Genomic DNA, 12388 nt, shown 5'->3' on the forward strand with positions numbered 1-12388 from the left:
GTCCTAGCCTTTAGAGGCAGAGGGTCAGGAGTTCATTTTTGGTTACATAAGGAATCCAAAGCCAACCTGGGCTAGATGAAACCCTGTTTCCAAAAATGGTTAAAAATAAAGGGACGTCCTACCAGGAAATATGATGGGCTAATCAGTCATAAGTGGACTAAAAAGTGAACACTACATACTGAGAAGCCAGGTGCTAACCCACTTCACAGAGAGCTAGCAGCAAATTCCTAGATGGTAACGGGAGAGTAATTGGTGTGTGTTAAGAAGAGTATTGCAGGACATCTCAAGACCATGACTGTCTACAATAACCAGTACCTGTAGCTCTGTAAGGTTGGACTCAGGAGGTCCTGGAGCAGATTTGTTTTCTGTGACTCTGCAACTAGGAGAATTCCTGATCACAAAGTAAGGGGTTCCTGAAATGATTAGTCATAGTAGTGGCAGTGCATAGAAATCAGAGTATAGCTTTTGAAAGGGTTCCACAGATTGGGGATCTGAGAACTACAGATTGAGTAATCTTTTAGACACCCAATTTTGAAAGACAAAATGAGCTTGAGTATGGGAGCAGGTAACCCCTTTTTTGGTGTTTTAATTCCACAGAGTGATGCAGCAGTATCAATTTCCAGGTTTAGGGGTTTTCCCAAATCAACTTCTGTACTCTTATGTCCAAGTAGAGGGCAGAAAATGAAAGCACAGGAAATTGCCTTGAATGAGTCCCCTGTTTTAGTGACCTCAAAGACAGAAGCACACCGTGAGATACTCTGACAAAATTAGCCTGTGTTGTTTTTTTTTTCCTTAACTGGATACTTGAACCTGCTTTGCTTGAAAATTATTTGTGTAATGGCACATTGTGAGATCTGGTTGACGTTTGGAAGAGTAAGCACAGCATTGAGAACCCTGCAGTTGGAATGGCAAGGCTCCGGCTTTTATTTCATTTGCACTGGTTCCTATACACTTTTCTGATTGGTTTTAGGGGTCAGTGACCCTCATGGGTCTCATTCACTGTGTCCTATCCCATGCCACACTATATTGAGGACTCTGAAAAACACCGATGACTAAGCCAACATGAGCCTTATCTAGGGCTCTTTGCTTTTGCCTTTTGCCAAAACAATGCAACCTTCTGTGATGAAGCAAAGGGCAGTTGATGCCTAGACCGGGACAGGCACATGGATACTAGAGCTTCTACAGACTTCCTTCTTTAAAAAGGGAGTCCACATAGATTTCTGTCACAAGTAATTTTAAAAAAATAATAATAGTTGTGTATTTGAGTTTAATAAAACATGAGGAGGTGGCCCTGAAGAGATGGCTCAGTGGTTAGAGCACTCGCTGCCCTCCTAGAGGGCCCAAGTTTGATTCCCAGCACACTCGGTGGGGGCTCACAACTGCCTATATAACTATACTATCTAGGAGATCTGTCACCTTGCCTCCACAGATACCTGCATGCACATAGTACACATACACTCATCCAACAGCATGCACGCACACACATTTTGTAAATAGACTGAGCATTCTGATGCTTATGTATTGAGAACAAGGGAAAATGCCAAAGAACAATTTGAAGAAGGAATTCAGTGGTGGAGTATATTAAAAGACCTGTGAGGTGGTGACCAGAGACTACAGTGCCAAGTGCGAGATAAAGCCAAAATGAAAAAGTTAACAAGTACTGAAAGGTTTATATTTGTATTTAAGACAGGCTGGAGTGATGGCCCAGCTTTTTTTTTTTAATTTATTTATTTATTAAAGATTTCTGTCTCTTCCCCGCCACCGCCTCCCATTTCCCTCCCCCTCCCCCAATTAAGTCTCCCCCCAGCCCGAAAAGCAATCAGGGTTCCCTGTCCTGTGGGAAGTCCAAGGAACCCCCACCTCCATCCAGGTCTAGTAAGTTGAGCATCCAAACTGCCTAGGCTCCCACAAAGCCAGTGCGTGCAGTAGGATCAGAAACCCATTGCCATTGTTCTTGAGTTCTCAGTAGTCCTCATTGTCCGCTATGTTCAGCTATGATGGCCCAGCTTTTAACTGCTCTTCCAACCCAGGATGAGTCTCAGCATTCACCAATAACTAACCCCAATTCCGAGGGATCTGACTCCCTCTTCTGGCCTCTGAGGACACTGCATACACATAGTACACAGTCATGTTCACAAAAACAGCTATCTACATAAATAGTTTCTTGAAGTTAATTTTTTTTGGAGGTTGTGGAGACTCAAAGAGATAAAGGTTATCTTAGAACATAATGGGTTCTTTTGGTCTGGGTGGAGTAGTAGGCCTTTATCCTGAGGTGCTGTCAGTGAACCTCGGAACATGTATGTTTTTGACTAGGCTCACCTGTCATTACTTTAGCTGCTGTAATGTCCTAGTTAGCCACATTACAACTTTTGGCTGGAGAACTGTGCTATTTTGCATGAGAATGACCCCATGGGCTCATACATTTTGAATGTTTTGGTTCACAGCTGGTGGAACTGTTTGGAAAGAATTAAGAAGTATGGCCTTGTTAGAAGAGAGATGTCACTGGGGCAGGCCTTTCAAGTTTCAAGACACCCATGCCATTGCCAGTTAACTCTCTCTGCCTGGTGCTTGTGCATCTAGACTTGAACCCACAGATACTGCTCTAGCTGCCTGCCTCTCTGCTGCCATGGGCCCTGCCATGACGGCCATAAACTCTAACCCTCTGCAACTGTAAGCCTCAAATTAAATGCCTTCTTTTATAAATGGTTTATTCTAGCAATCCAGAAGTAACTAAGACATGAAGTAAGCTATGGCTCTAAGAATGTTCTCTGTCAGGCGTGGACTTCCAATGCTATACTTTGTTATTGGGTTGTACATGGGGGCAACTGCCAGCCTGGAATTGATAGAATGCCTTTGATTTGGGGACATGCTTATTAACACTAGTCATCGTATAAGTTCCTCAGTTATTGATTAAATCAAAGAATGAAGTTCTGTTATTGGAGAGAAAACACTTTTTTAAACCTCATATGGAGAGTCACCAAGGTGGGGCTAGAGAGATGACAGCAGTTAAAAGCATGTATTGATTATACATGCAGAGGACCTGAGTTCAGTTCCCAGCATACATGTTAGATGGCTCGGAATTATCTGTAGCTCTGACTCCAGGGATCCAACGTCTTATTTTATTTTATTTTATTTTGTTTTTTTGAGACACGGTTTCTCAGTGTAGACTTGGCTGTCCTGAAACTCGCTCTGTAGACCAGGCTGATCTTGAATTCACAGAGATCTGCCTGCCTTCTGAACGCTGGAATTAAAGGCGTGCGCCACCACCTCCTACAGGATGCAACATCTTAGCTCTGTGTGCACAGCACTCATGTGCACATAGCCCCACATACATACACTTAATGAAGTGAATCTTAGCTCTGTGTGCACAGCACTCATGCACATACCCCCACATACATATACTTAATGAAGTGAATCTTAAATCACCTGAGGGGCCTCAGTGACTGTGATCTAATTTGATAATTAGTGAGGATGTAAGGAGGCTTAACAGGCATCAACAACACCATGTTAAAATTTTCTGGTGTAATAAATTCCTGGTGCATAAGGAGGCATGATTGTATAGAAACGCAAAAGACGTGATTTCTTCTAAGAAGATGAGTTCTAGAGATAGGCTGCTTGTATTATCTTAAGGGCCTAGGGAAGGATCTGGCATGGTCTTGGTCGTACAGATAGTGTAGAGGTCATTTGGGTTATTAGCCACCTCTGGTCCTGGTTGTAGGAGCTTAGGGGAGGCCCTCGCTATGCAGATAATATAAGGGTCATTTAGGCTAATAGGTATCTTCCGTCTTGGTTGAGAAAGATTGATATGTCCTGGCCCTTCAGATATCAAATATCACAGGCTATTAATCACCTTCAGTTCCCAGCCTCCTGGAGAGAAAAACAGGTTTTTCATCTTTTCTTTTGGAAAGACAACTCCGTTACTTAATGTTCCTGGTTTTACTGGTGACTGTGTGTACAAGGACATTTGTATTCCCAACAGGGCATGGTTGAGAGCTGCCATCACTACTATAGCAGTCCAGGCCCAGACCCATCATGCCCTGGCATCATGGAATCCCAAAAGAAGATTAAATAATAAGGATAGGAAAGAAGGGGATAGAAGGGCAAGCAAATGTCCTGCAGCATAGGAAGTCTGCAGATGTGGTGGTGTTGGGAGGGGAACTCAGTGGCTGGATGTGCTGTTGACCTGTTTCAACTATGTGCCATCAATGTTTTTATCAGCACCATCATGGCTGCCTTCTTGTGGTTTGGTTGCCCACTTGGTCATTGCCATCTTTAGTCAACCCATTTGACCTCTTCCTGTAGTCAGCAAGCAGACCTGCACGTGTGCAAGCCCACTTCCCTCCAGTGCAATCGTCTTCTTTTCTCTTTTGCCCTTCATTCTTGTTCCATACATTACAAATGTTCATATATATATGTATGTATGTATATATATGTATATATATATATATATTCTTATAACCAGCAATTCGCCAGTCCTAGCAGGTTACACACACACACACACACACACACAGAGAGAGAGAGAGAGAGAGAGAGAGAGAGAGAGAGAGATCTGTGCACAGCCAGTGAACTTCTTAATGAAGAAAGTTAGTTAAGAAAGGAATTAAATCATCAGGGAATTCTAGAGGGGAAGGTTAGTGGGCTACACAATGTTTTCAGGCAGTAGAAGAGCTAAAAAGTTTATTTTCAGCAAAATTATGATGAATAGGGTACAGATCGTTTAAATCAGTATATCTCTTCTTTTCTCCCAGCATGCATAGAATCAGGTAGCCAAGCAACCTGTCCTGACTTCCATCAGTGACGAACAGCAATGTGAATGTGTAAACCAAATAAACCCTTTCCTCTCCAACTTGCCTTTTGGTCATGGTGTTTCGTTGCAGCAATAGGAACCCTAACTAAGACAGTGGCTTAGGTCTATAACGACTTTTACCTGTAAACTATGAGGTCATTTCATTTGCTGTGATAAAAAACAAATCATGGCATGTAAAGACAGAACACTCGTCTGGGAGGTGAAAGATGGATTGCATGCATCCCTGAATGATCCATGTTCCTCAATTCCATTTCAAATAATTCAAGATTGAGAGAAAACTTTTATGCTTTATTTTTCCGTGTGAAAATACCCACATTTCTTTCGATAAAAATTAAAATATGCTTATTTGAAGCTTTGTGAACATAACGAACGAACTATTAAATTGAAAATTCATTCTTCAGGTTAGTAGATTCTGATAATATGGCCATCCTTTCTGACGGAAGCATCTTCACTTCAGCATCGCGTTTCTTGGCAAATACCCAAGGCTGGCCCACCTAGAGCACAGTGTGCACCACCATGACCCATGCTGGCGGTTACTGTTTCTTTCACAAGGAATTGTCACATCTTCATGAACTGTGACTTTCAGTCCTGGCACGGTGCTAAGTGAAGTACTCAGACTGGAGGAAGGGTTAGTTAGGAAAGACTTGAATGCCTTGTCTTTGGAGGGGGAACAGGATTTTAACTCATGCAAAACAAAAGTGTCGCCATTTGCTCTCTGTGTGTCCGCTGCAGGCAGAGCAGAGGCTAGTGCATGCCCTGCCCTCGAGAACACGCTACTGTTACTGTGAGTGGGAGCGGACAGTCTTTCTAAGGCTGTCCTACCACCCTTTTTTCCAGACAGGTATTACTAAAGGCGGTTGCAGTTACACTGTGAGTCTCTAGCTCTCTGAAGAGGGAGACATTGTTGCTACAACAGTCCGAGAACCACTCTAGCAGAGGACATCCTACCTCTAGACTTCCTGGGCTGGATGCAGTCCGTGAGTTATTTTCTGGATTTATTAATAATAAATATATTCGAAGCCACCTATGCCTCCACTGCTTTCTCAGCTAAGGACTTGAGCAAATCCTTGTAGACGGTGGAGTTCATGAAGCGGGGGTAGGAGTCTCTGTGCATGAGGGTGTAAATCTGAAGCTGGGCATCATCAAATATGTGCTGGGAGGGATCCACCATGTTTCTGTTGATGCCTTCCCGTACTCGGGAGTCCAAGCTGACCTGTGGACGGAAGCAGAGCTGGATGTGTTACTTCTCTTGTAAAACCATCCAAACGCCATGATTGTTTTAGCTTTCGAAAGGCCCCAAACCAAACAAGATCTCCCAAAGTCTGAACTGCTGAGAGAAACTGACAGGTGAAAGAAGGGAACTCTGGGACTTCCATGGCCTAAGTGACCCCCGCAGGAGTGGCCCCAGTGGCCCCTGAAGGTCTGTGGGGCAGACTGCTGCACCAACGCCAGAGGACTCCGTAGGTCATACTGAGGGGCCATGCCCTGTATTTCTCACAGGTCATAAGGAACGCTGGGTGCTTTAGACTATCACACACTGCTTTACTTCTTCTAAACAAGTGTGAGATGGCCTTTGAAGATGGAAGGTGGTGAGCATGGACCCATGCCTGTTAATGAAGGCAAAAACCTGGGAGCTGCAGGCACCCAATCAGCTAGAAACTGGGTGTAGGTTTCTGGTGTCAGTCCTGGTGGAAGGGAAGGGGTCTGTAAAGTGAAGGGCTCCATCACAGAGTCTGGGAGCCAGTGGCATCCAGCTTTCCATCTGAAGGGACTCTAGCCCACTTGAACAGGTGGCTCTGGCAAGCCTTGCCCTTCTCCCCCATTCTGGAAGCTAGCCCCCAAGGTCTATTCCCTTATTTGGCCACTCCCTCTTCCCCAAGGCTGATTACAAGGTCCAGCTACCAAATATTGAAGTCCAGCAATCAAAAGCCCCCTTTGGCTCACCTAATCTCCATGCCCAATTAAAGTAAACACTTCATCTTAACACAGGGTTTTCCCCTTGTATGTTTACAAACTGTCATTTTCCTATGGGTCATATCTGTCTCCTCTCTATCCTCTCTATCTCCTTTGTCCCCTGGGACAGATATCCCTCTCCACTTTCCCCTGTTCCCTTCTCCTTCTCCTTCTATCTCCTGTCTGTGTCCCTTATCCCTGTCCTCTGACCCTTTGGGACAAATAAATCTCCTTTGTTCTGCTGACGCCTTCACTAGCCTAGCTGTCACTGCCGTCTCTATAGTAAGCTAAATGGAAATTCCTATTAATGAACTCTTCTTGGAAAGTCAAATGGTGGTTGTTTCTAGGCTCGTTGGTTTATAAGGTTTGTTTGGTTGGTTGGTTTTCCAAGACTGGGTTTCTCTGTGTAACAGCCCTGGCTGTCCTGGAACTTGCTCTGTAGACCGAAATGTCCTTGAACTCCAAAGGTCGCTTGCCTCTGACTCCTGAGTGCTGGGATTAAAGACATAAACTCCTACCACCTGGCTGTTTATAAGTATTTTTATTAGAAATAAAGTATTTGAATACTAGCAAGCTCTTTCAAGAGAACCACCCATTCTCCCAGTTTAGTGCCCTATGTATCTCTTATTTTCTTTCTCTTTCTACCTGCCCACCCATTCCTTCGATCTCCATTTCTCTCTTCCCCTCTCCCTCTCTCCTCCTTTCTGGACAGTCTCACTATATAATGTAGATCTTGGTGTCCCAGGTGTTCAGATCACAGGCGTGAACCACTGTCCAGCTTTTTTGACACATTCGTCTCTCTCCTTCCCTCCGCCACGCCCTGTGTTGCTGGATTTGTGTCACCGTTTTCCTTCTGACCTTCTGGAGTCTCCCCACCACCTCTCCCAACACACTCTGTGATTTGGCCAAGGGGCTCTTTCTAAAGTGCAAACTCCATCCTGAGACTCAGCTGTGCCTTGCCCTGGTTTGCTGGATTAAGTTCAAAGTGGAGCAGTCCCATGACCCGTCCATGGTCATTTGCTTCCTGTAATTTCCAGCTCCACCTTACTCTTCAACTCCACAGGTGTCTGAACCACTTGGGATTTAAAGAAGGAAGGACCTAGTGTTATGATGATCTGTCCTGTCAACTGGTTACCCTGTCCCCTTAAGAGACAAGCTCCTCCCCTATTCTGCAGAGGCAAGTGGATCTTTAGCTTCATCCAGCCTCCCTCCTCTCCCCTTTTGAAGAGGTGGCTGCTGTCATTCTCTCTCTTCTCTCTCTCTCTCTCTCTCTCTCTCTCTCTCTCTCTCTCTCTCTCTCTCTCTCTCTCTCTTTCTCCTCTCCTCTTCTATCCCCCTCCCCCTCCTCCCTTCCTTCCAGAACCCACTAAATAAACTTTCTTTTTTTTTTTTTTTTTGGTTTTTCAAGACAGGGTTTCTCTGTGGTTTTGGAGCCTGTCCTGGAACTAGCTCTGTAGACCAGGCTGGTCTCGAACTCACAGAGATCCGCCTGCCTCTGCCTCCCGAGTGCTGGGATTAAAGGCGTGCGCCACCATTGCCCGGCCTAAATAAACTTTCTATCCAAATTCTCTCTGCATGGTGTGTCCGTCTGTCTCAGCCGCCTGAGACCCATCGAGGTGGGTAGTGGGACCGGCTGCCCCTCGTGGCCCACCACTGTCCTGCTCAGGTCACCCGCTGGGGTCTCCCACCTGCCAAGGGGACCCAGCCTTCACCGCCGACCAGCCCGCTGAGGTTTCTGTCTGGCCAGCCGCTGCCCCGCTGGGGACACCTGCTATTTTTTTTTTTTTTTTAGAGAATAACACCTAGAAAGGTCTTGTTTTGTTCTGTCTGGGTCAGCCTCTCCCTCCATCTGCCTGATGAGGTAGGTCCACTAGAGATGCTATAGTGAGCAGAACTGTCTAGTGGGGAATTCAGCCACAAGGTCACGCTGGTAGTTTTTACTGCAGAACAGTAAAAAAATTTTTTTTTAAAAGTTATAAAACAAGGCACAAACGGAACCTCATTTTGGATAGCTCTGCCATGAAGAAGCTCCTTTTTCTAGGTCTGCAGCTGTCCACCACAGCTCTGGTAATTTGCCGGCACCCGGTACCGCGGGAGCACCTGCTGCCGCCATGTTCATTGCTCATACACTGCAACACCCTCACCTGTGGCTTCACTGATCCTAGTCCCAGGATATCCTCATTCCCTTGAGCTTCTGACAATTTCCTTTTCATTATCCTCTGTCTAGCTTCCTCCTCTCTTCCTATGATTCATTCACTGCAATCCCACACTGAGATGCTGGACCATCATCCTGCCAAGGATGCTCGTGGTTCTGACCCCTCTGTGAGGTCCCTGACCACAGAAGAGAAACTCTGCCTTATTAACCACAGGCTTAGCAGAATACAGCAGGAGATAACCTTGATTGTGAAATTGCTGATACAAGGCACCTGGATCCAAAAACATGGCAACTTTCAGTGCTGCAGACTTGAAGAAACGTGCTAAGTTTAACTTGCTTAGTCTCACTTTTATGGCATTTGTTTGTGATGTTAACACAATGCCGTGGGGGAGCTTGGCACATGTTCAGCACTTTCAGCAATGCTGTAACTAGAAAGACACCCCAGAAAAAACTTTACTCAAAATAGTGGAATAACTCTACTTGAATGAGTGTTTATAGGGTACGGTGTTCTTAAACAACAGGAGGACTGAAGAGTACTTATCTAGGCAGCCCTAGGCTTATCCTCAGGGCCACAGAACAGAAAGCAGAGCAGAGGCAAGTGTCAGTGTGAGGGCCAAAGCTGCTGTGAACCATGGGTGCGTTTAAAAAAAAAAAAAACCTAAAAACTGCTTCACACTTCTCTCAGGGTCCTCAGGATCTGAAGGCTATGATGGGGAGGAGCCCAGGGCTGTGCTTTGAACTATCTCTACCTATGCAAGCAGCGTGTGACCAAACACAGAAGCAGGCAACTTCGAATGGCTGTCAGGAGACAGGTTTGCAGACACGCACCTCTTTAGGAGACAGAACAGAAATGTAGTCTTCGTAGATTATCTTGGCTTTCTCCTCGATGGTGCTTTGATCCGCTTCCCTCTTCAGTTCTTCACAGGCCATCCAGAAAAGCATGTTTTCTTCACTGAACTCCGTCCGGAGGAATTCCCGGAATGCGTTTCTTCCAGCAGGAGTGACCATCAGGTTATCAAAGGACTGGGCCCAGGCACAGACTTCTTCCAGAGTGGGAGTGGGGCTGAGCAGTGGTCCAAAGGGACAAAAGGAAGATGTTACTGCTGGGGAACCCAGTTTTCATCACAAAGTTACAACATACTGCTATAAAACACACAAATGTTTGGCCCTTCCAGAAAGGGAGAATACCCCTCTCATTTCCTTAAGCCTTTGGCTAAAACACTTACAAGCCGGTATTTATTGGAGTGTGTTGTAGCTTCATTTTTTTTTTCTTTTTTGGTTTGTCAAGACTGGGTTTCTGTGTGTAACAGCCCTGGCTATTCAGGAACTCACTCTGTAGACCAGGCCTGTCTCTGTTGGGAATCAAAGGCATGAGCCTTCATGCCCAGAGCATTCTTGTGCAACCTTACAACCATACTTTGTTTATTGTTGACAGTACTTTTAAATTACAGAAGGGAAGAAAAATCCAGCTGCCGCCTGACCCCAAACCTCTCAATTATCTCAGACAGGGCTAAGTTCCACTTCACACAGGCCCAGCAGAACATGAGTGGGCAATGCCCACTGGCTGCTTTTGAAGATCCACCTGCCATTTGAGAAAAAGAAAAGAACATACACAATACAGTCCCCAGTGAGGACTGTGATTCTCCATGGCCACCGTGTCTGTCCTGAGTTCCCAAGTGATGGCACTCGGGCTCTGATGTGACCTTGTGTCAACAGGCAGGGACTCACCACAGCCTTTGCATAACTCAGTCTCCATACAAACCTGGCAGACCAGGAAGTCTTGCACTGCTGAGAACTGCTTAGGTAATGGTTGCTTCAGACAACTCCTAGATCAGATAAGAGGTTTTACCTTGCTGAAACTGCCGTGCTAAAGGTGTCTTTGGCGTAACAATAAAAAGACTTTTGCAGTCATGAGGCAGTCAGTTCATTAGAAGCTGACTCTCCAGTTGCTGCTAAAGCGTACAACATTCTGGAGTGACCCAACTAACACAGACCACAAACAAGACAGTGACAATATGATTGGCTAAGGAGATGCCCTTGCCCTTAAGAGCCAGCCATGATTGAGTAAGGAAAGCTATTTACCCCAAGAGGCCTGCTAGGCTTCACTTCCGGCTACCATTGAGGGGTTTTTGTTTTTTGTTTCTGTTGGTTTGTTTTTTGTTTTGTTTTATTTATTGTTGTTAGTCTTTTTCATTTTTCGAGACAGGGTTTCCCTGTGTAGCCCTGGCTACTCTGTAGACAAGGCTGTCTTCAAACTCATAGAAATCTGCCTGCCTCTGCCTCTGCCTCCATGCTGTTGTTAAAGGGTGTGTACTACCACTGCCCTTGAGTTTAACTGCACTGAGATGAGAAAAAGCCTATTTAACAGTGATCCTTAGTATCTCCCTTCTTTTGCCTTTTCACAGTTCTGTATCTTTATGTTTCATTGAAAAATGTATTCTGTAACTTTTAAGATTTTTTTTTTTTGTCTTTTCGAGACAGGGTTTCTCTGTGGCTTTGGAGCTTGTCCTGGAACTAGCTCTGTAGACCAGGCTGGTCTCGAACTCACAGAGATCTGCCTGCCTCTGCCTCCCGAGTGCTGGGATTAAAGGCATGAGCCACCACAGCCTGGCTAGCTTTTAAGACTTTTATAAGATGGCAAATACATTGTTTTCTGTGACTTACTTTCCCTATCTTGTTAAGATTTACCCATATGGCCTTGTGAGTAGGATTCTCATATCACTTCCTGTTTTTATACGGATTTTGGCATCCCTGGTAATAAGAGCCTCTCAGATATATAGAAGATGAATGACCTACTCCCGACCATCTTGTGAAAGTGGCCTATTAAACTGTCTAGCTGCAATGCTGACTCTGGATGCAAAGTTACTAGTTAGATTGCATCACCCAAAGGCAGTCCAAATGCCCAGAATCTCAGAATATGGCTTTATTCAGAAGTGGGTCCTTGGACTGGAGAGATGGAACTTAACTCAGCAGTTAACAGAACTGGTTTCTCTTCCAGAAGACCTGGGTTCAATTCCCTCCCAACACCTACTTGGTGGCCTGTTGGGGCCCTAGGCACTCATGTGGTACACCGATACACATGCAGGCAAAACATCTACCTATACATCTCAAAATAAATTATTACAAAGAAAAAAAATGGCTCCTTGTAGACTTAACTTAAAATGAGGTCACTCACTAGTCGAGGCATCATCTGCGATGAAACGGAAACTCTTATTAACAGAGCAAATTTGGTATAGACGTGAGCAGAGAGAGAAGCTCTGGAACACATAGAGAATATGGTCACGTGACTGGAGCAATATGTGTGTAGTGGCCAGTGGACCCCAGAGTGCAGGCAGCTGACCAATGCCAGAGGAGAGAGGAAGAAAGTCTGCTCCAGGGCCTGGGAATCAGTACAGAGAAATCTCTGCTGACACTCGATCTTGGATTTCTGGTCTTGGAACTGTGACATAAAAGATTTTTGATGTTTTAAGCTA

At 45.1% G+C, this 12388-nt stretch overlaps 1 protein-coding gene across 3 annotated transcripts in view; it reads right to left on the reverse strand.

Annotated features, from left to right (window-relative positions):
- Positions 1 to 4649: 4649 nt before the first annotated feature.
- The window catches only part of Rgs20 (regulator of G protein signaling 20), a 77709-nt gene continuing 69970 nt past the window's right edge, over positions 4650 to 12388 (reverse strand). For all 3 annotated transcript variants that reach the window (XM_075967061.1, XM_075967062.1, XM_075967063.1), the window contains 2 exons: positions 9744 to 9978; positions 4650 to 6020 (listed from right to left, as the gene is read on the reverse strand). In XM_075967061.1, the coding sequence (XP_075823176.1) occupies positions 5832 to 6020; positions 9744 to 9978 (424 nt within the window). In that variant the 3' untranslated portion in view covers positions 4650 to 5831. The remainder of the gene's footprint in view (positions 6021 to 9743; positions 9979 to 12388) is intronic.

Source organism: Microtus pennsylvanicus, chromosome 3, assembly GCF_037038515.1.
Source record: "Microtus pennsylvanicus isolate mMicPen1 chromosome 3, mMicPen1.hap1, whole genome shotgun sequence".
NCBI lineage: Eukaryota > Metazoa > Chordata > Mammalia > Rodentia > Cricetidae > Microtus > Microtus pennsylvanicus.